At 27.8% G+C, this 25,466-nt stretch overlaps 3 protein-coding genes and 1 pseudogene across 4 annotated transcripts; 1 reads left to right on the top strand and 3 right to left on the bottom strand.

Moving 5' to 3' along the window:
* Nucleotides 1–1,412: 1,412 nt before the first annotated feature.
* Nucleotides 1,413–1,893, bottom strand: GGTG_05267 (hypothetical protein; the record flags this gene model as incomplete). Its single annotated transcript, XM_009223066.1, has 2 exons — nt 1,413–1,550; nt 1,687–1,893. Coding segments are annotated over 2 exons (345 nt in total), but the record flags the coding sequence as incomplete, so codon positions are not given.
* Nucleotides 1,894–3,121: 1,228 nt separating this feature from the next.
* GGTG_05266 (hypothetical protein) lies at nt 3,122–3,519 on the top strand (the record flags this gene model as incomplete). The annotated part of the gene is made up of 2 exons (XM_009223065.1): nt 3,122–3,139; nt 3,352–3,519. 2 exons carry the CDS (start codon nt 3,122–3,124, stop codon nt 3,517–3,519), a joined length of 186 nt encoding a protein of 61 aa, XP_009221329.1.
* Nucleotides 3,520–18,245: 14,726 nt separating this feature from the next.
* Nucleotides 18,246–18,317, bottom strand: GGTG_20102 (annotated as a pseudogene). Its single transcript has one exon. The product of its transcript is annotated as a tRNA-OTHER (tRNA).
* Nucleotides 18,318–23,663: 5,346 nt separating this feature from the next.
* GGTG_05265 (hypothetical protein) lies at nt 23,664–24,130 on the bottom strand (the record flags this gene model as incomplete). The annotated part of the gene is made up of 2 exons (XM_009223064.1): nt 23,664–23,820; nt 24,012–24,130. Coding segments are annotated over 2 exons (276 nt in total), but the record flags the coding sequence as incomplete, so codon positions are not given.
* Nucleotides 24,131–25,466: the final 1,336 nt, after the last annotated feature.

Genomic DNA, 25,466 nt, shown 5'->3' with positions numbered 1-25,466 from the left:
GCCGATTTTTAAAAAAAGCAAATAAAAATTGTAATTGGAAATGGAGCAATTTAAGCGTTTTTTGTAATGCTTTTGGTATGTAACGAACCAATGCAATCCCGTTTCGGCCAATTTGTAAAACGGTTTAATTAAACGAAGCAAAGTTCCAAATGGGTAATGCTATTGCAATTTTTTGGGCAAACGCAAATAAACGGTTTTTTGCAATTCGGTTTCGGCTTGGGTATATGCTTAGCTAATATTTTAAATTATTAATTAATTGTTTGTAGCTATAAAATTTAATGCAAATGCAAAAATTAAGCGTTAATTGCATTGCATAATCGTTAAAAATTAAGTAAGCAATATTGCTTTTTTCCAATTGCTATACTTTTGCATTACAAATTTTAACTTTTTGTAAAATGCTAAATTTATTCCTTTAACCTTTTTAACCATTCGTAAACCAAATATTTTCGCCAATTTATCGATTTGCTATTTTTTAATTAGTTTTATTATTTTGTTAGCTAGCAAATTTTTAATTTTTTTTGGTTTAATTGCTTAAAAGGTTTGCCGGAAGTTGTAATTTTGCCAATTTGGCGGTAATAAAGCGTTAAACGCATAAATTTTGTTTTTTTTTGCGCTTACGAAAGCTAATAAAGTAATTTTCCGCGCGGCGTTGCGTTTAAAGCGTTTATCGTACTATGTAATAACCGGAAGTGTTAAGGGCTAAAATGCTTTGCGCGGTTTTTTTCGTTGGTACGAAAGCGGCGGCGGGAAATTTTCGATTTTAAAATTGTTTTTGCTATTACTTTTTAAATTGTAATTTTAATGCTTGGTAATTTTGCAAAATCGTTTTTAAAATTGTAATTTGGGCAAAGCTAAATATGCAAATGGTTTCGGTTGCTTTTTTAAATTTGCTATTTGTTGCTTTTCCAATTTATGGTAAGGTTTGCAAATAATATTGCGGAACGTTATTAAACCGTTTGGTATATTAATAATAATTTTATTATTTGTTATTAATAAAATTTTAAAAAGTTTTTGCTATCCCTTTTTTTTTCGGTATACAAAAACTTTACTTTTTAAAGCAAAAAAATTGGGCAACGTTTTTTTAATGCTTGGACCGTTGCGCGTGTTTAAAGCGTTATTAACTTTTCGTTTAGCAAAAAGTTTGCGTAGCTTTGCTATGGCTTTGGTAATTGTTACCGCTTATTAAATTTGCGTTTTTGTAAGTGCCGAATTGCTAATTAATTGGGGCATAACATTAAAAACGAGCAGCGTAAAAATTAGCCCGTTGGGTTCGGCGGTATTATTTAGCGTTTTAATTGCTTTTTAAAGCGTTAAATTTGGGTAAATATTAAAGCATTCCTTTTTAATTATTTCGTAAGCACGACGGAAAGGTCCGTAATACCTTTTAACCTTGTTTATTAATTAATAAGCTTTTATAAAAACTTAATAGCAAGTAATTCCAAAAAGCTTTGCTTTTGCTTGGAATTCGTTTGCAGCAAAATTGGTTTTTGCATTGTAAAATACCATATTAAGCGGGCCAAAGTAAATGTTAAACCAGCAGCGTTTAAAAGCTTCCCAAATTTTTTTAGCTAATCCTTTTTTAAAAAAGGTTGCGGCGTTAAATGCGGTATTTGCATTAATTACATAAAGCATTTGTTTATTATTTAAATGCATAACGTTAACAATTATTTTGTAATTAAAATTAACGTTATTTTTAAGCATAAATTTAAAGCGTTGCGGGGCGGAATTTGTGGTTTGGCAATGGTGGCATATCCAATTAATTATTTGCAAAGCGTTGCAATTTGTTCGATGGTTTATTTGGTTAAGCATATGCCAAAAGCGCTTAACAAAGGGGTGGCCAAATCGTTTGTACAAACGTTTTAATTCGGTTTTTATTAAAAAAGGCATTTTTGCGCTTTAAAAATTAATTAAATACGAAGCGGCTGCCGTTATATTGCTAATTTTATCGATAAAAAATTATAAATGGCCTAATTATTTGGTAATTAATACGCGCTTGCTTTGTTTGGTTACAAGTTTATTGCGCGTATTGTCGAAATAAACCCCCAATTTGTCCATATTTTCCAAGCATATAAAAAAAGGTATGCGTTGGAATTATATAAAAAGTAACCAATCCAACAAAGGTTTGCAAAGTAATTTCGTTTAAGTTGTACAAAGCGTTTTTTAAGCCAAAGCGAATTTGGTGCTTGGTTTTGCCAATAACCATTTAGAAATTTGGCAAATAGCATTGCAATATTCGGAATTGCGTAAAGCTAGCGGTTAAAACTTTTGCGGTTTTTGTATTGGACATAATACCGCATTATTTATTTTTATTGGAAAGTACGTATTGCTTTAATATTTATTTTTTGTTATTTTTATTTAATCGATACTGGAAATAAGCGTAAATGCGGTAACGGAAAATTTTGTTAACGAAAAATCTTGCGGTAGCATCGGTAAAAAACTGTAACGAAAAGGGGTTTTTTTTTTATCGTTTAATTAATTGCTGGATTTTAACGTTAAATAAATTTGTAAATCGTTTGCGGGCGCTTTGTTATTTTTATTGCCATTTTTTTTTGTATTTAAAAAGGAATTGGAATTTTTTTTTTAATTGCCGTATTTTTAGCGGTTTTGTTTCCAGCGTTTTTTCGAATTGCGCTATTTTTTTAGCGTATGCCGCGTAAAGCGGTAACCAGGTTTGTTGCAAATCCAGCACTTGTTAATATTGCGGTTTTGGAAGCTATAAAAACGTGGTTTCCTAACGCTTTTTATATTTTATTAATTGTTTTTAGCTTTTTTTTCGAATTTGCGTTTGATAAAGTAATTGCCGTATGTATTTGCGTTTTTTTCCATTTAAAGGGTATTGCGTAATTGGAAAGCTAAGCTTTTAAACGTTTTTTTTTAGACGTAAAAGGGCTATTTTAAATTCGGGCACTTTTTAAATTGTACGAAGGGTGCTCGTAACCAATTAATGGTTTTGCTAATAAACAAAGCTAAAAGCTTGTTAATAAGTTTAAAATTTGTTTAAAAGGATTTGGAGCATTTCCATTTTGCTTTTGCTTACGTTTTCGCTTTTTAAACGAACGGTTTGGAATGTAATTAAATTCCAATTTGTATAATACTATTGCTTGTTAATTTTCGTATTAAAATGCTTTTAAAATTTAAAGTAAATTTCCTTAAAAAAGTAATTTTTACCGATAATTTGGATAAAATAAGCTTTGGTTTGGTTTGTAAGGGTTATGGGAAAAATTGCGTATAATTGCAAAAAAGGAATGCTAAGCGCTTTACAAATATTTGCGAAAATTAAAATTTTGTTGTTTAAAATGTTGTATTGTTTTTTTTAAATATTTGTATGCTTTATTTTATATATTGCAAAAGGGTTTTAGCAAGTTCGGATCGAGCGATGCATTAAGCGTTTTTAATGGTAAAAGCATGCGGTATTGGTTTATTGTTTGGGGTACCGGCTGGTATTGTAAAGGAATAAGGGTTAAAAAGGTTTTTCGGGGAATTGGGGTTGAAAAGGCTGTTTGGGGGATTGGGGTTTAGCTTTTTGCCAAATTTTAAGCAATAAAGTACTTTTTAAAAATCCGGGGCCGGTTTTTTTAATTTAGTAAGTTATAAAAATGGATTCCGTTTAATCGGTAAGTTTTTTTTTGGTAAAAAGCTAATTTTTGGTTTATTGCTTAAAAGGATTAGGGAAACGGTAATTTAAAAATGGCTGTTTTTGCCGGGGTACCGGAAAGTAAAGCTAATTTTGGAATTGGGTTTTAATTTCGTGCTTATTGCGTTCGAGCTTTCGTACTCGTTTGTTTTAAAAAAATTTGGTTAACCGCTTTTCGGTGGTTTTTTTTATTGCGGGCTTTAATTTATGCCGAAATTTTTGCAAATAAAAATGCAATTTTCGGCGCTTTGCTTTTGTTTTGGCAATTTAACGTTAAAGGTTTTGCTATTTCCCCGAATGCTAGGTTTTAAGCGTTGTTTGTATCGGTTATTAGCAAATTTAATTTTTTCGAACCTTTTAGGTTTGCTTTGCCGGAAACGGTAATTTTTCGATTTGTTAAAAATTTAACAAATGCTTTCGGGGCTTTTTTATTAAGGTATTCCAAGCGTGCTAAGCTTAAACCGTTAAAAATTTTAAAAAAGGCGGAAAATAAGAATTTACCGTTGTAATAACGGTATTTAAGCATAAATTTAAAAATTTAAGCTTAAATTTAATCGTTGGAAGCGGTTTAAAATGTTCCTTTTAAAATATAATTTGTTTATTGGAAAAGCTTTTCGTTACAAATATTTATAAAATTTTGGGAAAGGCCTAAATTTTTAAATAATTTTGTAATTTTTTCCGTAAAATAGGTTTTTTTTAATTAAAATTATTTTTAAAAGTTGCTTTTTATGCTGCAAATATTTTATTAATAATGCTTGTTTAATCGTTAAAGCTTTATCGGAAAAATTTATAATTATTCTTTTGGTAAGTAAACAAAAAAATTCGTTTCGGGTAATTTTTTAATCCAAAGGTTTACGAAAATTTAAAAATTGAAAATTTAATTTATTTTGGAAATTACATAACGTTTTTTTTAAATTCGTAAATTTTTTTTAATTGGTTTTAATTTAATTGCTAAATAGCGCGGGCCAAAAAAGAAAGGGATTTATTTATTTAGTAAATACGTTATTAAACGGGGGAAAGGTATTCCTTTGCTTTTAAATTTTTCGCTAACTTTCCTTTCGATTAAAAGATTTTAACGGGTAATTTAGCGCTAAATCCTTTACTTAACCGTTTTGTATTGCTTTTCGAACAATATTAATTAATGTTAATAAAAGTTTGGTACTTTTATTTTAAAGCTCGGAAATTTTTTGGTAAAGGTAAACAACGATTTTAATAATTTAAAAAAAATCCTATTATTGTGCATACCGAAAAAAGAATTTATTTGCCAAAAGAAGGGTACAGGATTGCCCTTTATATGCGCAGGGACAATTACCCAAAGGGTGGTTCCCTGCTTTGCTTAAGGCAGATAGAGTTGGCCCGTGCGGGATCCGGAGGATCCCAGAGCCTTTTGTAACAACCTCCCTTTCCGGATCGCACGCGCACCGCAATGCTGTTCCAACAATTATTAATATAAATGGTTTAAAAATACGCGGGGCTGGAATATCCTTTATTTTTTAATTCGAACGTTTTTTTTTAATAACCGTTACTTATTGGTTTTTATTTTTTTTATTTAACGTTTTTTTTTGTTTTTATTATTTAAGGCAATTTCGTTTAATATATTTTGGCTTGTTGCATTTAAAATATTTTCCGTTTTTAAAATTTTAAAGCTTGCGCTTTCCATTGCTTTAGTACGTAACATTTGCGTTAAAATCCATAAAGTTTAAATAAAAACCATAAGCTATAATTTTGTAGCAATTAAACCGTTGCTGTAATTAATTGCTATTTATTATTGGTTTAATTTTTTAACCCTTTTTTTTTAAGCAACGCTAGTAAAAGCAAACGCTAATTTTAATTACGGTTTTAACGTAATCGGTAAAATATTTGGGTTTTTCCATTTTAAAACCTTTATTTTTTACGTTATTACGCAATTTTGCGTAAAAGTAAACGATTTTAATCGAATTGGTTTAATTAAATTTGTTAACAAAACGTTAAAATTTGGAAACGTACATTAAAGCCGCGCTTTTTTGTTAAAATTAAAATAGCTTTCGTTTCGCCACTTTTTTTTCGTTAATTTGGCCAAAAACGTTAGTTACTTTTTTTTTAAAAAACGGTTAAAATTGGCAAAAATAATTTGGGTTTTTTTGCGGTTATTATTATATTTTTTAAAAAAATTCGTTTATACGGGTTCGAACCATTCCTTAACTTTGCCGTTAAAACGGGTAATTGCATAAATAACTTTTTGCTTTTTAATGTTAAATTAAATTTGGTAAAAAGCAAAGTATTTTTGGCATTTCGTAAAAAAAGCGTTAAAAATGCTTTCCTTTTTATTATACCGGTTAAAAGTAAGGAATTTGTAAGCTTTAACCGCCGTTTGCGAAACGTTAATTTGTTGTTTAAATTAAATAATATCGGTTACTATAGCTACGAAAGCGGCTTTGGCATTTGTTACTTTAATTATATCGTACGTTTTGCTTTTATAATTAAAACGTTTTCCGCTCGTTGAAAATTTGCCGGTTTTAGTTGCTATAGCTATTATTCGGTACCGGTTCGGGTGCTAAATAAAATTAATTAAAATGTTACAATTAAACTTTTGCTTTTAAGGTAAAACATTAAAAAAATATTAAATAATAGCACGTAATTTAATAAATTAAAAGGATTTACAAAATATTTTGGGTGCGGTTTAAATGCTTGGTCCAAAGGATATTTAAAAGCTAATTTAAATTAATTAATGCCGGAGCTTTAGTTAAAAATTACTTAAAACAATAAAAAATCCCTCTTTTTTATACTTTAATTTGGTATTATATAAACGTTGCCAAAGGTTGGTAATTTGTAATTTTGTTAATAAATTACAAATTAGTTTTGTAATTTGTAATTTTGTTAATAAATTACAAATTAGTTTTGTAATTTGTAATTTTGTTAACGAATTACAAACCAGCTTATTTAAGCTTCCTTGTAGTAAAGGGTAGCCATTTGCTTACCCTTTACTTCTTTGGCTTCCCTTTTTGGCCTGGTAGTTATTGGTCGTAACAAGTATAAAACTTTTTAAAGTATTCCCGCCTTTATATTTCTGTTAATTTTAGTTCGTTTTCTCTGCTTTGTTCTTTAATTTAACACCAAAATGCTAAAAAAACGGCATACACAAAAAACGTTAAAAAGGCTATTGCTGCTATGCATAGAAAGGTTGGGGTCCGGAAAGCTGCTCGCATGCATAGCATCCTTAAGTTTACTTTATATAACCGGTTTAAAAGCGCTTTACTTTTGCAGCAATTACAAAAAAAGTATTAACGTATAGCTACTAAACAAAAAAAGCGCTTAACTAGCTGTATTTTACTACCGGACTTTTTAAGCTTCTTTTTAACGCACGCGGAAATCCGGTTTTTTGCTAACGATATTATAAGCAACGGAAAAACTTCCTTATCGTTTAAAAGGCACTGGTTACGGCGCTTTTTAAACCGGTATCCAATAATTAAAACCGGAAAGTTCCGGGTGTTACGCCCCGACAGCAAAACTGTCATCAAATTACGAAAAAAGGCCTAAAGGAAGCAAAAAGCGGGGTTATCCCCTAATTACGTAACCCAAGCAAGTAATATATTAAAAATTAACATATTAAGCATTAACAATAATATAAAGGATATAAACATATTTTACATATTAGCTTTACAAAAAAAAAACGTTTGGGGTATAAAAAGGAACGGTTTTTTTTTAAATAGTTTTTAATTATTGCTTTAGCATTAATTAATTTAAATTAGCTTTTAAATATTTTTTAAAGCAAGCATTTAAACCGCATTTAAAATATTTTGTAAATCCTTTTAATTATTAAATTACGTGCTATTATTTAATACTTTTTAGTACTTTATTTTAAAAATAAAAATTTAATTATAACATTTTAATTAATTTTGTTTCGCACCCGAACCGGTACCAAGCAATAGCAATAACAAACGCAACGGTTTAAATCCCCGCTCCAAACAATAATAACCTTAGCGTTTTTACGTACGAAAGGGTTATTTACAATATGGATAAAAAGGATTAAGCTACCCAAGCGTTGCTTGCAATATTTTAAGCTATGGTTTAACTGCACGCTTAAATTAACGCGCTTCGAATGGTTACCCGTACTTACAAATTTTTTACGCCAAACCGTTACGATAAAAAAAACGGGGCTTTAAAACGTTTTTAACAGTATGTTAAGGTTTTTTTGCTTTTTACTACGATTAATTTAATACGGAATATCAAAAAAGGCTTACGTAACCATTTGCTTTAACGGAAAAATTAAAAAATGGTTTAAACTTGTATAAGCAAATTTTTTTAAAAAACCCAACGAAAGCAAAAAAAAAACCAAAATTAATTTTATTTAATTTGCCCGGTTTAAAAAAAAATTTGCTAGCGTATTTAGGCAAATTAACAAATAGCAAATAGCAAAACGAAAAATACTTTAGCTCCGATAAAAAAGCGCGGTATTAATGTACGTTTTTAATTTCCAACGCTTTGTTAATAAATTTAATTAAACCAACCAAATTAAAATTGCCCATTTTTACAATAGCTTATAAAATAACGTAAAAAACGAAATTTTTAAGCTTAAAAAATCCGAGCATTTTAACCAATACGTTATGCTTGCAATTTAAATTAGCAATTGGTTATATAAACGCCGTTTGGAAAAAAAAAGCTAAAAAACCAAATTTGTAATTATTAACAATCAGGGTTCGGAATTTAGTTAGTTAGTCAAGTTATCCATATAACTTTAACTAACTAATTTAATTACCTCGGTAACTTTAACTTGAAGTAACTAACTAATAACTTAACTGGAGTAACTTGGCAAGTCATTTTAAGTCATTTAAATAAATAATAAAATAAATGCGTATAAATTAAATTAAATAAGTAATTAAATACATAATTAAGTATAAAAATATAAAAGCAAATATATAAGCAAATATATAAGCAAATAAATAAATAAATAAATAAATAAATAAATAAATAAATAAATAAATAAATAAATAAATAAATAAATAAATAAATAAATAAATAAATAAATAAATAATAATAAACAATTAAAAATCCATATCGTTTTTCGTTAAATCCCGTAATATTTCGTAACGCCCGGTATTTTTAACGGTTTTATTAATAATATTATCGGGGGTTTTAACCCTATCGGTAATATTAATTTTTTATTTTTTTTCGTTTTTATTATGTAAAACGGAAAGGAAATATTTACGCTTTTTAGCGTAAACGTTGTTATTTAGTCGGTTTTTAACATCCTAACCGTTTGGCGCTTTATTTGGTTGTAAAAACTAGCATTGCGTGTAGGTATAGCCTTTTAATTTGCAATAAGTGCAAATTTTATGCTTTATAATTGCCGGAATATTATAATTTTGCCGGTTAATTCGGGGTTATTTTAAAATCGATAAAAGCCGTTTAATATCGTTGGAATTTTTAATATCGATAATAATTTTCGACGGCATTTTAGCGGTAATAAGTTATATAATATAATAAAGCGTTAAATAGTAAGTAATAAGTAATAAATATATATAATAAAGTAATGTAAATTGTAAAAACAAAAAAAAAGGAAAATAAAAGCGAAGGAAATCGTTAAATTTATAGGAATATTACAATTTTTAGAAATTTTTATTGCTTATTAATATAAAAAAGCATTTGTAATGCAAATTGTATTTTATTAATAATAAAACGTTTAAATATATATTAATAATCCGGAAATTCCAGCAATTTCTAGCAATTTTTACCACTTTTTATGCAATTCTTTTTAATATTACAAAGGTTTTTATTAATAATAATAAACTTTTAGCTATTTTTATTGCTTATTAATGTAAAACATATTAGTAATATTGCGTTTATAATGTTATTAATATTGCAAATGCAATAATTTGTAATAAATTACGTAAATTTATATTAATAATCCGGAAATTCTAGCAAATTCTAGCAATTTTTACCACTTTCCATGCAATTCTTTATAACATTATACATTATTATTTATTACAAATGCATTTAAATTAACAAATGAATATTACAAATTACTTATATTGCTTATAAATACTAAATAATATTATTAATTTTTAAAAATTTCTAGAATTTTTACTATTAATATAAATATACGTAAAGCCTTTTTGTAAATTGTTGTTTTTTTTTCTTTTTATTTTATATTACCAATTTTTACACTTACGCACTTACTATTACTTACCTTTTTACGCTAAAACCTTTACTTTTAACCCTTTTTACAACTTATTTTCGTTATTTAACATGGATAACATTACTTTATTAACAAATAATTTTATTTCCGATAACAATTCGGAATATATTATTATTACTAATAATTTTGGTAATAATACCGATAATAATACCAATAATAATTCCGGTAATAATGCCGATAATAACACCGATAACAATAATTATAAAAATTTTCCGTATAACCAACCAAATTATACTTTACCGTTAAACGAAAATGAAAAAAGCTATATTTTCCAAAATAACTTATTTACCCGTACTTTTTTACCGATTAATATAAATAAAAAACGAAAGTTTGTTATAAAATGCATTACTTGCAAATATAAAAATATCGAAAAGGTTAACGGATTTGTATCATTAAATTACGGCCGGCACTATAAATTAAAACACTTTAATATTGCATATAATAAAGCGAATAAAAAAAATAGGCCAAAAAAGCAAAATATAACCCAAAACCTTATAATATTTTCCTTTTTATCAAATAATTTAACGGATAATCGAAAACGCCAGCAACAAAATACAATTATATCGGACTTTAACAACGCGAACGCGTATAATAAAATATTATGGTTTATTATCGATAATAATTTATTATTTAATATCGTTAAATCGAATTCCTTTACCGATTTACTTAATTATTATAATAAAATTTTTCCTGTTATTAATACTAAAAAATTAAAAATTATATTAAATAATACTTATAATAAATATTTATCGTTATTTAATAATAAAATGCGATTGCATATTAAAAATAACGGTAAATTTAATATAACTTTCGATATATGGACTTTCAAAATAACTGGTACCCAATATTTCGGTATCATCGTAATATTTATAAACCCGAATTGGAAATTAAATTATAAATTAATCGGATTTAAAAAAATTAGTAATATAAGCCATACCGGTAAAAATTTATATTTGGAATTTACAAATATTATCGAAAAGTATCCTTTTATTAATAAAAATATTATTTTATCGATTACACGAAATAACGCGAGTAATAACGATACTTTTATAAATTATTATAACGAAAATGTTATTAATACTTTTTACGATATTCGTTGTACAGCGCATATATTAAATTTGGTTGCAAAAAATATTTTACGCGATTTTTTAAATAATAATAACAATAATAATAATAATATTACCGTTAGGGTTCGAAAAATTATTACGATTTTAAAGTATAATAACGAACCGAAAAAGCTTTTAACCGAAAGCATTAATAAATATAAAAACGAAGGTATATTGGAAAGGGATTTTAAACTTACAAAAATTCCTATGGATAATAATACCCGTTGAAATTCTACATATTTAATGCTTAAAACTTTTTATAAATTAAAAAGCCCTTTAATATACGTAAGTAAAAATACCGATAATAACGATTATAAAAAAGCAATATTAACGGAATCGGAATTTGAAATTATAAACAATTTAATTCCTATATTTAAAATATTTGTTAAACTTACTATAAAATTACAAGGGCAAATATATATTACTATTAATATTACCTTTTTATATATATATTGCATTTATAAAAAATTACGCAATTTAATATCGGTTTTTAAACAAAAAAACCGATTAAATCGTAATAATAATAATTATTACGATGCTTATATTATTGCAATCGAATTGGGAATAAAAAAATTGGATAAATATTTTCCAGAAAATCCAATTAATAATATATTTAAAAAATATCGGCTTTATATGTTATCGATTATATTGGATCCGCGATATAAATTATCGCATTTTGAAAATAACGAATTGCTTAATTTTTATCCCAATATTGAAAACGATGCAAAAGCGTTATTAAAATTTGAATATATAAAATTAAAAAACGAAATAAGCCCTTTAAATATAACCGATTCGTTCGATAAATTAAATACTAGTTTTTATGCAAAAATTAGTAATAATAATAATAATAGCGATTTCGATACCGAATTATTTAAAGGGAAAAAAAAGCAAAAAAACGATGAATATTTAATATATTTAAACGAAAATATATACGATAAAAGCCAGGATATTTTATTATATTGGAAAAATAACGAAAAACGCTTTCCAATATTAAATATATTAGCTAAAAAATATTTATCAATTCCGGCTACTTCGGCTGCAATCGAAGGGTTATTTTTTACTGCTATTAATATTATAACCCCAAGCCGTAATAAATTAAAATCGGAAACAAGCCGTAAAATATTATTATTAAAAAGCTAGAATATAAGCGATGTATCGATTTTACAAAAAGAATTACAACAAAAAAAAGAATTTTCTAGCGAAAATAACGATTCGGAAAGTTAAATAAATAAATTTATATTATTTTTACCTTTATAATTGCTTTTATTATCGTTTTTATTATTATTTTTATTATTACTTTTATTACCGGCTTTATTATTATTTTTATTACCGTTTTTACTATTATATTTATTATTGTTTTTATTGTTTATTACTTTTTTTAATGCTTTTATTATTATTATTTTTAATATTACTTTAATTTATTATTTTACTATTTTTTATTGCATTTTTACGTTAATATTAATTGGGTTTTAAAATTAAAAATGCTTAAAAATTATGTAAAAATTATGTAAAGTTGTGCTAAAAATGACTGGAAATGACTTGCGAAGTCATTTTAGTCAATCAATTAAAAAAAAAGTCAGTCATTAGTCAATCATTTTGTTGACTGTGACTGACTTGACTAAAAAAGTCATGACTTTAACTAATGACTTTTGACTAAATTCCGAACCCTGTTAACAATTAACCAAAACAACGGTTCGACCGCAACAAATTTATAGCTTAAATTTTTTATTTTGGCTTTATGGATTTTAACGCAAGCGTTACGCATTAAAAGCAAAAAAAGCGCAAATTCCAAAATTTTAAAAATAATAAATGCTTTAAATGCGGCAAACCAAAACATATTAAACGGAATTGTTTTAAATAGCAAAAGCAAAAAAAATTGTTAAATGGGAAAATAAAGGCTAACAAGCAATAGCTATTAAAAAGGGTACTTTTAAACCAGAAAATAAAGGGTGGTTTTGCCCCGCGTATTTTTAAATTACCTGTATTAACAACGGTTGCTTTACGCATTAATTCGATAAGGAAAAAGCAAGGTATTACCCCCGAAAGCGCTTGGCAATAACCAGGCAAAAAAACTCCGTAGCATTACGGCACGATAATTTAATCGGTTTAAACGATAAAAGCAACCAGGCTTAAATTAATAAGCATATTAAGAAAAACCCGGATTTGCGGTTTTTTTGTTTAAAAATTTGGTGCGAACGGCGGAACAAAAAGGAATTTTAAATTCGTTAATAACGGAGTTAAAAGCAAGTAACGGCGTTGCTCAAACCAGGAATACCCCAAACCTTTGGGTTAAACTTAGCAATATCGATTGGCTTACCCAAATTACCGAAAAACAAAAGCAAAAATCCAATGGCAATACGAACGCGGCAATAGCCTGGAACGGGTTTACGAATAACCCGGTTTTAGCATTTATTAATTTGGAAAACGAAAAAATAAATTGCAATTTTATTATAATTAATATAGTAAGGATTTTTACCAACCAAAAGCAAACGTTGCTTAAGTTAATACCGGTTTTAATATTTAAAAGATAAATAGCGTTTACTTACAACCCGTTTAGCGGCAGCAAAAGCAAAAGCGTAAAAGATTTCCGTTAATATGCTTAAAAATTAAATATAACAATGGCATAATTAAAACGTGCTTATAAAACAAAAATATTTCGAAATTACTAAAAAAAGCTTATAAAGCGTGGATTTCCAAAGTTTTTAGCAGCACGCAAAGCAAAAAGGATTTAAAAAAAGCAATTATTACCATTTTGGAATTGCAAAAGCGAAAGCGCTTATACGCTAAGCAGGAAATTACCATTTTCGCTTTAAAAAATAAAGGAATTTTTTGCACGCCCCCGTTTAATTAATAACCTTTTTACAAGCAACGGGTTTGTTTAAAGCAAAGCTTAAATACAAAAATGCTTTTAAAATATAAAATTATTAAATAAAAATGGCATTTTATACAAAGTTACCCCCGTTAATAACAAGTATAAAAATTTATAAATTGGTTTGGCAAATGGATGTTTTAAAAAGTATCGTACCAAAAATATTTTAAATTAATAACTTACGAATAAAATTGGATAAACCGGTTACGCAATAACCCGCAAAATTAAAATTACAATAGCATTAGCTTTAATTATTAAAGTTATTTATAATTTTTTAAAACCAAATGCTATTATATTAATTGCCCAATACATTTAATTTGAAAATTAAAAAACAATATTTTCCCGTACCGATAAATTAACGGGTTTATTATTAAATTACGTTTAATTTTGCAATTACTTTATTAAAAAGCAAATTACCAATACGAAAAAGCTATAATGTTTAAACCAAGCACTTATTACTTTATGCTTTGCGTAATACGGGCAATGCTTTAGCAAAAATGCAAAAAAATGGAATGCAAAATGCATATAATGCAAAAAGCAAAAGTTTAGCAAAACGGGTTTAAATATCCGTATTAACCCAACCAAATTAACAAAAAGCTTTGGGCCAAATACAACGGTAAAAAATTAAACCTTTGCAACCAAAATTATTTCGAAAAGCATTGGAAATGGGTAATTAACCTTTTTTAGCTTTAAACTTAGCATTTTTAAATTAAACCAAAAAATTAAAAAATGTACCCAATAACAAAGCACGAAAAAATTACAACAAGCAATAAAAACTTTAATAGCAACGATTAATTTTATAAAACGATATTTATACATCCAAGTACAATAAAAAAACTACCGGTTTAAAGCTATAATTAATTGCAAAGCTTAAAGCAATTACGTATCGCTACGAACATTACGGCAATTTGGTATTTTTATACGTAAAAAAAACAAGCTATACGCTTTAAACATTATTAAACGGGAACTTGTTGCGCATAATAACGGATAAATCGATATTAAAACGGATTATTTTAGTTGCCGGTACTTAAAACGAACTTTTTAAATTAAATTTAATATGTTACCAATAAAAAAAACGTTATTTTCGAAATCCTTTAATTAAAAAAACAAAATCCAAAAATAAATTAAGCAATAAACCAAATTTAATAAAAGCTTTTATTAGCTACCAACAATATTTAATAATTAAAAATTGCGCGCAGTAAAAAAATAAAACCAAACGAAAACATTTTAACAAAAACCAAATAAAATAGCAACTTTTAGCATTTACCCAGGGAAAATACGACGCAATTTAACGGTATACCCAAAAAAGCGCTATAATAACTAGCTAAAATATTTTCGAAATATTATTAATATTGAAAGGTATTTCAAAAAAGTTTGGAAATAAGGTTACCAAAATACGGATTTTTTTTAATTACGAAATTAAGTATAAACCAAAAATATAATTTAAATATTAAAAGTTGTACCGGTTTAACTTTAAATAATAAAAAAAGCTAAAGCGGTAACTTTAAAAGTATTTGGAAAAAAGCATTGTTCGGTTTTTCACTTTCTTTATAAAATACGAAATTTTATGTATTTCAAAAAAAAAAAACGGCGAAAAAAATGTATATTAATTACAAACCTTTAAACAAAATTACGATAAAAAATCGATATTTTTTGCTTTTTATTAATAAATTACGAAATAAATTTGGCAAAATTTAATATTTTACGGCTTTAAACTTCCGATAAACGTACGGCTTGTTACGGATTAAAAAGAAATATAAAAAAATAACCGCTTTCCAAATTAAATTCGGAATATATAAAATTTTAATAATAACTTTTGGTCTTACCAACGCATTAACAATTTTTTAACAAATAATTAATTACGTGCTTTAAAAGCACTTTAACATTTTCGTTTTAACGTACTTAAATAATATTTTAATATTTTCGGATACGTTAAAAAAGCACGAATAGCACGTATACCAAATGTTGCAAATATTTTAAAAAGCAAAGCTTTTAGCTAACGCAAAAAAATGTATATAGCATACTTAGGAAATGGTATTTTCGGGTTTGTTATTACATTAAAAAAAATGGATAAGGCCAAAATCGAGCAAATTAATAATTGGTTTGTATTAACGAACGTACGGAACGTACGCGCGTTTTTGGGCTTTTTTAACTTTTACTAACGGTTTATTTAAAATTTTAGCAATAAAGCTATGCCATTTACTAATTTTACCAAAAACAATACCCAGTTTTTTTGGAAAGTACAAAAATAAAACGCTTTTAAGCAATTTAAAAATGCAATTTTTTAAAAGCCAATATTGGTTATTCCAAACCCCAATAAACTTTTCGAAATAAAAATAAACGCGTTAAATTACGCAATAAATAAACAATTTGGTTAGCGAAATAAGCAAAAAAAGCTGCATTTTTGCACTTTTTTTTTACAAAAATTTAAAAACCCAAAATTAAATTACCCAATTTATAATAAAAAATTACTAGCAATTATTTAAGCTTTAAAAAATGGAAAATGTATTTGTACGGAATTAACCATAAAGTGGTAATGTATATAAATTACAAAAACCTAACGCATTAAATTACTAACCAAACTTTTAATAAGCGGCAAACCCGTTGGAGCGAATACGTTTAAAATTACGATATTAAAATTATATATTGCAAAGGCTTGAAAAACGGCAAAGCAAATGCGTTAAACAAAAGGATCGATTACGAAATCGATACCCCGGAAAAAATTAAAACGCTTTTGGTTTATAAACCAAAAGGGTTGCTAATTTTAATTTAACAAGCATTAGCTAAAACAGCCAAGCTAAAAAATTAAACCCCGGCCAAAATTTTCGAAATTTACGGGCTACCAATTTACAAATACTAAAAAGTAACAAAAATTTAAAAAAAGCTTTAATAACATTACGGGTTTACCAAAACCCAAGCCAAAATATAAAAAGCAATAAAAAATTGCCAAACGTATGCTAAAAATAAACCCAATAAATATTTCCTTTACAAATTGCTTTAGCCATTGTTAGCGTTTAGCAAAGCATAGCAAAAAATTATTATAAATTTTATCGTTAAACTTTTTAAATTAAAAAATTAATAACAAGCATTTAATATAATAACATATTAATAATGGTAAATAAACTTATTAAATACGCTTTATATTTACTTTACAAAAAAAGCAATAATGTTACGCAAATGGCTTACATTTTTTTCCGGCATATAATAATAAAGCATAGCATTTTGCAACGTTTAATTATAAATTAAAACAAATTATTTACAAGCAAATTTTAAAAGGCCTTTACAAACTTTTTTAAAGCAAAATATGCTTTGTTAATAGCGTATTATTTTTGAATAAATGGATAAACGGAACGAATAAATTAAATTATAAAGCAATATTTGCAATATTACGTTAATTACAAACACATTAATTGGGTATAGCTATTGCTTATCGCTTAATTTGCTTACAATAACTTAATGCATAATAATATAAAAGTAATACCGTTTTACGCAAATTATAAATATATGCTTACGGCGTACCAAAAACTTAAAACAAAAAGGATAAAAATGCTAGCAGCAAAATTAAAAATTGGAAAAATTACCAAGCTATACCAAAATTTTTAAACCAAATTGGAAATGATGCGTTAACAAATAACCAAATAAGCCAATAAAAAAAATTAAAAAACCAATTTTTAAAAAAGGAAATAACGCTTACTTTTTGCGCATTAACATTAAAATAAAAAGGTCAAGCAATAAGCTGGATAAAAAAAATTCGGACCTTTCCGGGTTAAACGAGTTATTTTTCCGGTTAATTCCAAATTTTAGCTATTTTTAACCATGCAAATCCACCCAGTTTTTTACGTTTTTTTGCTAGAACCAGCGCTTTCGGGCTTTAAAAGTACCAAATTAATAAAAATTAACCTTAATTAAAAGTAAAAGGTTAAAGCCATTTTAAACAAAAAAAACGCATTATTGCAAGCAGCAATACTTTGTTAAATAAAAAAGCTGGGGAAAAAAATACAATATATAAAAAAACGCAACAAATTTTGGGAATTGCCAAAATTTTTTGCAAATGTATCGCTTAAAAAAATATTAACAATAGCTAAAAGTTTGTAAAACGCTTTAAATTTAAAAAATTTGGAAAGTAAAGGGAAGAAAACCCGATAGCATATCCAAAGGATAAGTTGGCAAGCTTAAGTAAAAAAAAGGGAGTGATTTAAAATGGCTAAAATTGCTATTTTAAATTAAGGCTGTACCGGGAATTAAACCCAGGTTTTCCCGTTACAAAAACGAGCGCGTTACTATTGCGCTACACAATAAAAAAAAGTTGTTAAAAAATTACAATTTACCAAATTAAAAAATGGCAAGCAGGTTAAGGTTAACACCAAACCCTTACCAACCAAAAGTTAACGAAAGGATTAATGGGCCCAAGCAAAAAAAAAAGGGTATTTCCTGGATTGCTTAAGTTGCAATCCGAAAACAAGGTTGCACCGGGAGTTAAACCCAAAACTTCCCGTTACGAAAGCAAGCGCGTTACCATTGCGACATACAACCGGAAGAAATTGTTAAAAAAAAATTACAATTTACCCAATTAAAAAAAAGCAAGTTAAAATTAAGGTTAACCTTTAACGCTGCCCAGCCAAAAAAATAAAGCAAAAGAATTGGGTACGGGGAAAAAAAAAAGTTCGGGTTCCGCTAAAATGGCGCTCCAAGCAATTTTTTTTATTTTACCCGTTTTAACTCCTTTACGCTATTAATTTTACAACGAATGGTACGGAAAAGTTTTTCCCGTTACTGTTTTTTTTGCTTACGCAAGCAATTAATTTTGGCAAAAAAAGCCCGCAGCTTTTTTTCGGCCGTTTTTAACTCGGTTTTATAACGGTTGTATTAAGCATTGTAAACCCGGAAATATTTAAGCGCGGGGCCCAAAATGTTGCAATAAAAGCGCTTTTAACGGACATACCGCTTATAGCAAGCGTGGTTACCAAAAAAACGTTTTGCAACGAAAAAAACCGTTAGTTTTGCAATTTAAACAAAAAAGCATGGAAATAAAAAAGCGAAAAATAAAAAAATAAAAATTATTTTAACAAAAGGTTGGAAAAGCGAATTTGCGCTTTTAAATTTGCCCGAACATTTTGTTAAAAAAAAAGGAATGGTTAAATAGTAAGGAAAAATAGTACTTACGATTAATAAAAGGGCGGAAAGGATAATAATACGTAGCTAACGGGCTTTAGCTATTAAAAAAAGGATTTAATGTTACGCCCCGATAGCAAAATTAGCATTAAATTACGAAAGGAAGCTTGGAAAAAGCAAAAAGCGGGGTTATCCTTTAATTACGTAACCTAAGCAGGTAATATGTTAAAAATTAATACATTAAGCATTAACAATAATATAAAGGATATAAATATATTTTACATATTAACTTTACAACAAAAAACGCTTGGGGTATAAAAAGGAACGGTTTCTTTTTTTTTAAATAATTTTTAATTGTTGCTTTGGCATTAATTAATTTAAGTTAGCTTTTAAATATCCTTTAAAGCAAGCATTTAAACCGTACCCAAAATACTTTGTAAATCCCTTTAATTGTTAAATTACGTGCTACTGTTTAGTACTTTTTTAGTGCTTTACTTTAGGAGCAGAAGCTTAATTGTAACACCGGGCTATAAAATTTGTACGGGTTTAAAAGGTTATTATTTTTATAATAAAGTAATAGTAAAAACGCTTTTTTATCCTGGAAATAACCGTTATTAAACCAGAAAACACTTACAACGCTAACAAAAGTAACTTTTAAATAGGAAAAACCAGTAACGGAATGGTTTTAAGCTTTGCTATAGCCCGGGCTTTGCAACGTAAAAACCCCGGGTTACGCATTTAACCTTTTTTATTAAATGCATTTCGGTTACGGGGGTATTGCTGCTTCCTTTTATTATTTTTAAAAGGAAAAGCGTGTAAAAGCAATGGTTTTTTTTTGCAAATTTGGTTCTTTTCCGAAAATAGGAATTTATTGCTACAAATAACGCTTAAACTAACGATTGCACGGGCTTAAAATAATTGCAAAAGGTTTTATCCTTTGTATTAAGCCTTTTTTTTTTTGCTTTTCGCTTTTTAATTTTAAATAAGCATGGGTTGTACGTTATTGCAAAGTTTATGCTTTTGTGCTTTCGGAACAACATTTTCCTATTTTATTTGCTTATTTATTTGTTTTACGTATTGCAACATTTCGATTTTACCGTGTTTAACTTTTTAAAACAAGCATATTGGAAAAAATTCAGGTTTAAAGCTTTATTTATATATTTAAAGGTAATAAAAAAGTGTTACTTTTTAACCGTTTATTGTTACGCACGATCCGTAGCTTTAACTTTTTATATAATTTTATCGGAATAACGGGCTTTTAATTTATAGCTTTGCAATATAACCAAACGTTTTATAAATTGCTTTATTATTAATAATTATGGTTAAAATAATTAGCTAACCCCAAATTTAACAATTTGCAAAAAATAATAAAATTAAAAAACGTTTAACAATTTTATTTCGAACGTTCCAAATGTTTAAAAAAAAAACCCCCAAACGATTAAAAAAGTTAGCCAATTAAATTAACATTATTAAAACCCGCTTTTCCGTAAGCTTTACAATGTTACGGTATAACCCAAATAACGTGGTGAACTAAATGGGAAAACGAGGTTATTAACAAATGTGCAGAAAGGATTCAAATGGAACCCCTTCCCGTGGTTGCCGAGGGCACTATATACCACGTAGCCACAGCCACACAAGCCACCAAAGCGGTGCAAGCCAAAGGCCATGCACCGATTTATTACATACAATACGATTATTTTTTAAAAAGTTTTAAAAAAGCTACAACGAGCAGAAATACGATTTAGCTAAAGCCCAGCAAAAAATTAAATAATTAAAAGTGTAAGGAGGACTTGGGGGTGGAATCCTTTGCTCGCGGAGCTCCAAACGGCGTAAAACTAAATTTTAATAATTATCAAAAGGTAAATTAAGTAAAAATATTATATTTTAAGTTTAAGGAAAAAGGAATTTTGCTAAAAAAAAAGGACGGATCCAACTTTTTTATATAAAGGACAAAAAAGCTTTGGTGGCCTTGTGCACAAATTATAAATTTATGCATAAGGATTCCATGGATTCCGTGCATGCGCCCATTTGGTAAATTCCAATACCAATTATTATTATTTTTTAAAGCGCATGCATGGTAAAAAAAAAAGGAAATCAGCGATTTAAATGCGCTATAATAAATAATTTGGTTAACATGTAAAAAGAAAATGTTTGTTCGCATTGCTTTGCCGAATTTAAATTATTACTAGGTAGTAAACGTAAATAAAATTTTGGTAAATAATAAAAAATCCGGTTTCGAAGCTTCGGGATTGTTAATTTAAAGGTTATAAGCTTTTGGGATTGTGGTAAATTAAATGGATGGTTTTTGTAATATTTGGAAATGGGTGCGTTAAAAGCAAAGGTAAAGGCTAACAAATAAAGGCCGGTAAACCTTTACTTAGCCCGTTAATCGTCGATCCAATTACTTTAATCTTTTTTTTACAACCCCGTTTTTTAAACCAATTTAATTGGCTACGTACGTTCCGGAATTATTATTTGCAGCTTATGCGCTCGTTATATTGTCGTTTCCCTTTTTTTTATATTTAATTCCGTACTTTATACCTTCCTAACAACATTATACACTTTTCGTTTGGCTCGAACGCTTAAAATTTATTTAATTACGCTCCGGAAAGCGCTATTTCGTTGGAAAAAGTTTAAAATTAGCAATTGGCTGCTTGGGTCGCTCCAAAAACAAAGCTTTACAGCTTACCCTTAAATTATGCCTTTTCCCGTTAAAAAATTTAACAAGCTTTCTTCGTTTCCGGCATTACAATTTGTGCTTAAAAGTTTGCCCGCGCCCGTTCCGGCCGTTTTAATTGCTTTTATTAATTGCAAAAAAAAGCGTGCCGCTTCCCGCAATAACCGTAATGGTTCCAATGTTTGTAAGCGCGGTAAAAAAGGTGCTAATCGAGCAACAATTTGCTTTAATTGCTTTAATTCCGTGCTTTACGGCAAGTTTAGCATTAAAAGCAATGTATTTTGGCTTTATATTAAAAAGCTAAATTTTAATAGCAAGCGTTGCTAGCGTTATGCTTTTAATTATTTTTGCAAGCTTATATAAAAAGCTTTTTTTATTTATTTTAAAAAATTTTGCGCTAACAATTGGTAATTTTTTAATTGCTTATCGTATTGCTATAAAGTTTTTTGCTAAAACGCTAAGCAATAAGCTTTACAATGCAATATATTATTTTTATTTTATATATTTTATGCTTTACGAATTCGCTAACGTTGCTTTTCTAATCGTAAATACTTTAAAAATGGCGCACCATTACCAAATAGCTTTTTAAGCTTAATGCTAAGCAAGCCAATCCAAATGCTAATTTTGCAATTATAATTCCGGGTTAGCAATACGAAACGAAACGCTTGGCCGCGCTTTGTTTTTTTAAAATTGCGTTTTTTGGAATTTCAAGCAAAGGTTTTTTTATTTAAAACGATAATGCGAATAAGGAAAATAAGGATCTTAATATTAATAATAATTAATTTTATTTTATAACGCTTATAAAATTTAAAAATCCCGTTGTTATGTTTGCGGTTGTTGCTAAAAAACAAAAAGGGAAAAAGGTAATTTTTGTTGCTAAAAGCAAAGGTATTGCTTTTGGTTCGGGTAATAATGTTGTTATTTAAACGTAAAAGCTTTAAAATCGGTTTTTTGTGCTTTTTTATAATGGTTTCGTTTTGGGGTAAAGGTATTAATTTTCGCGCTTTTAATTTATGGTTTAATGCTTATTGCGCGTTAGTTTTAGCCTTTTTTGCTTTTCCTTTTATTAAAGCCTTTTACATGGCCATTACCGTAAAAACTTTAACAAGCCAAATGCTGGTTTTTACTTTTAAACCTTTTTTTTATGTTTTTATGCGGTTAACCCAACCTTTAATTCGTATCGAAGTTGTATTGGTGCTTACTAGCTTTTTTAATGCCCGATTTAGCTATTCCTTTGTTATAGCATTTGCCGGATTGTTTAATTTTGCAATCCAATAAATTTTATCGATTTCTTTATTTTTATAAGATTTTCGGAATGCTATTAAATTAATTATTAATTTTTTTTGCTATTGTGCTTAATTAAACAAAGCATTAATAAAGCAAAAGGTTATCGATGCATAAAATAAATTTAAATTATACAAAATTTAGCCTTTTAAAAATCGTTAAATACTCTTTTTTTATTACGTAACTAAAATCGAACCCAAAAATTATACCGTAAATTTCGCTGGCTAGCATATTCCGTATAACCCTTTTGCATTTAACAAAAATTTAATGCAAAATATTATTACGCAATTAAAAGCTCGTTTAATGCTTATTCGATTTTTTATTAACCAAAATAAAAATAAACCCAATTTGCAAAAACATATTATTGTTATTTGTAAAGGATCCATTTACGAAAATGTAAAGGTTTGCGTTTTTAAATTCGATAAAAACGTTATTTAAGCTTTTGTTAGCGTTTTCGATTTACCAACCAATCCTTTTATTAAGCTTATCGATATTTTTTTGTATTGGGTTTGTTTTTTGTGCGGTTAAGGCGTAATTAAAAGTTGTTTTAAATTGGCATATGGAATTAATATACGCTTTACAAGCCTTTTAAAATACAAATAATTGCTTATAGCTTTTTAAATTGGCGTTTACAAACTTTAATTTTTTGTTTTGGTTTTTTGCTTTAATTTAATTCGGCCCTTTTCGACAATAATTTTTTTACCGTTAAAATTGCTTTGTTTTTTTTCCGTAAGCATTAAACGTGGTTTTGCTTTAAATTTTGCTTTTAAAGCGCTTTTTTTTTAAAATTTATAAATTTTTAATTTTTAAAGTTTAACGTATCGTTTATTTGCATTTTTACCATTCCAAAGCTTATATTGCGCTTTGTAATAAAAAAATACGGATTGTAATACAACGATTTGCAATTTAACCGTTCCTTGTAATGCTTTTAATACGTAGCGTATTAATGCAATCCTAATTTTGCTAGGCCGTATAAAGGCTTAACGGTTTGGAATAAAGTGCTAAAAGGAAAACGTGGTTGTAATTTTTTAAATAAGCGCAGCAAAACGATTTTTTCGAGCTTAATTGCGCTTTAAATGTACGCTTGGGTAATATTTCGGGTTATTAATAAAATGCTTCGGTTTTAAAAATTTAATGCAAGCGCAAAAATTAACCGTTGGTCGCAACGCATAATTGTAAAAGTTTGCGTTAAAATCGTTTTTTTTTCGTTGTTATTAATGCTTTGGGCCACGCATTTTGTTTTTTCGTAAAAAGCTTTAAAAGTTTTTTTTATTTTTTTAACAAATCGTGCTCCAAAAATTTTAATATTTGGAAATTAACCTTTACGAATTGCTACAATTATTTTGGCGTTAAACAAAAACGTTATTTCGTTCTAATTGGCTTTTTAAAACGGAAGTTTTAAAGTTTTAATTAAGCTTTTCGCTTTATATTCGATCGATAAATGCATAACTTTTGCCTTTTTGGGTAATAAATACGTTTTATTGTATAGTTTAATTTCCAATCGTTTTTTTGGTTTTAAAAGCTTATTGTTTTTTGCGTTTAGCGTTAACGAATTTGGTTAAATTCGTAATTATGCCGTTGTTTTGTTTTTTGGTAATTATTTGCATTATTTTAGCTATTCCGATTTAAAATAAATAAATGGTTTTAAATTTTTAATTTATTGTTTTTCTAGCTCGTTATTTAGCCGTTTTTTAGTTCGATAATAAAGCTTAACAAAAATGCTTTCAAACGTTACTAAACCGTTAACAATTTTAATTGTAACGTTATAATTTGTTACCGTTGCTATTTTGTACGGGCCCGTTTATCCTTTTTTTCGGAATATTAAAACCTTTGTTTTTAAAACGAAAAAGCTTGGTTTAACGGTGTTAATATTCGGGCCATTTCGGGTATTAACAACGTTTGCAAACTTTTTTTTAGCAACGGCTTTTTAAAGCTTTACTATAGCTTTTTTAATTGTTTGCGCGCGTTTGGTTATAATTGGTAACGGTAGCAATTTATGGTTTATTTATAGCATGGTTTTAAAAATAAATAGCGTAACTTTTGCTTCCCCAACTTCGCAACGAGAAAACGCCATTAAATACAGCAAATTTAACATTAAATTTAAACTTTTCGCCCCCGGCTCGCTACCGGATATATGTCCGCGCGCGAGCGCGCTTCCGGCGCGGTTGCTAGCGGCGCTAGCAACCCCGTAAGCGGCGGAGCGGTTACTAACCGTTTTAAAACTAGCAATAATATTACTATAACCAACGCTTTTAACCTTTTTTTAACGCGGATTAATATTGCAAATTTAAAAAACCAATTAATCGAAATATTAAAGCTTTTTGTATTTCCCGGTAATACCAAATTAATGTTTAAAATTGTAAAAAAATAAATTAAAACCGTAATAAACGCGTTTAAAACGTAAACCCGCAACCATTGCAACCGCATGCTTAATTACTTTCGTATTATAAAAAACGAAATTATTGTTAAAATACGCAACGTTTACAAGCAAATTACCAATTACGCTTTAATTTTAATAACCGGTTTGCCGCAAAGCGGTTAAACAAGCGGTTACCCGTTTACAATCCGGCTTTACGCATACCTTAATACCGGCCCCGGCCCCCCCCCCA

This window comes from Gaeumannomyces tritici (genome assembly GCF_000145635.1).
Source record: "Gaeumannomyces tritici R3-111a-1 unplaced genomic scaffold supercont2.3, whole genome shotgun sequence".
NCBI lineage: Eukaryota > Fungi > Ascomycota > Sordariomycetes > Magnaporthales > Magnaporthaceae > Gaeumannomyces > Gaeumannomyces tritici.
Note: the sequence above shows the minus strand (reverse complement) of the source record. Positions and strands in the feature narration are given on the sequence as shown.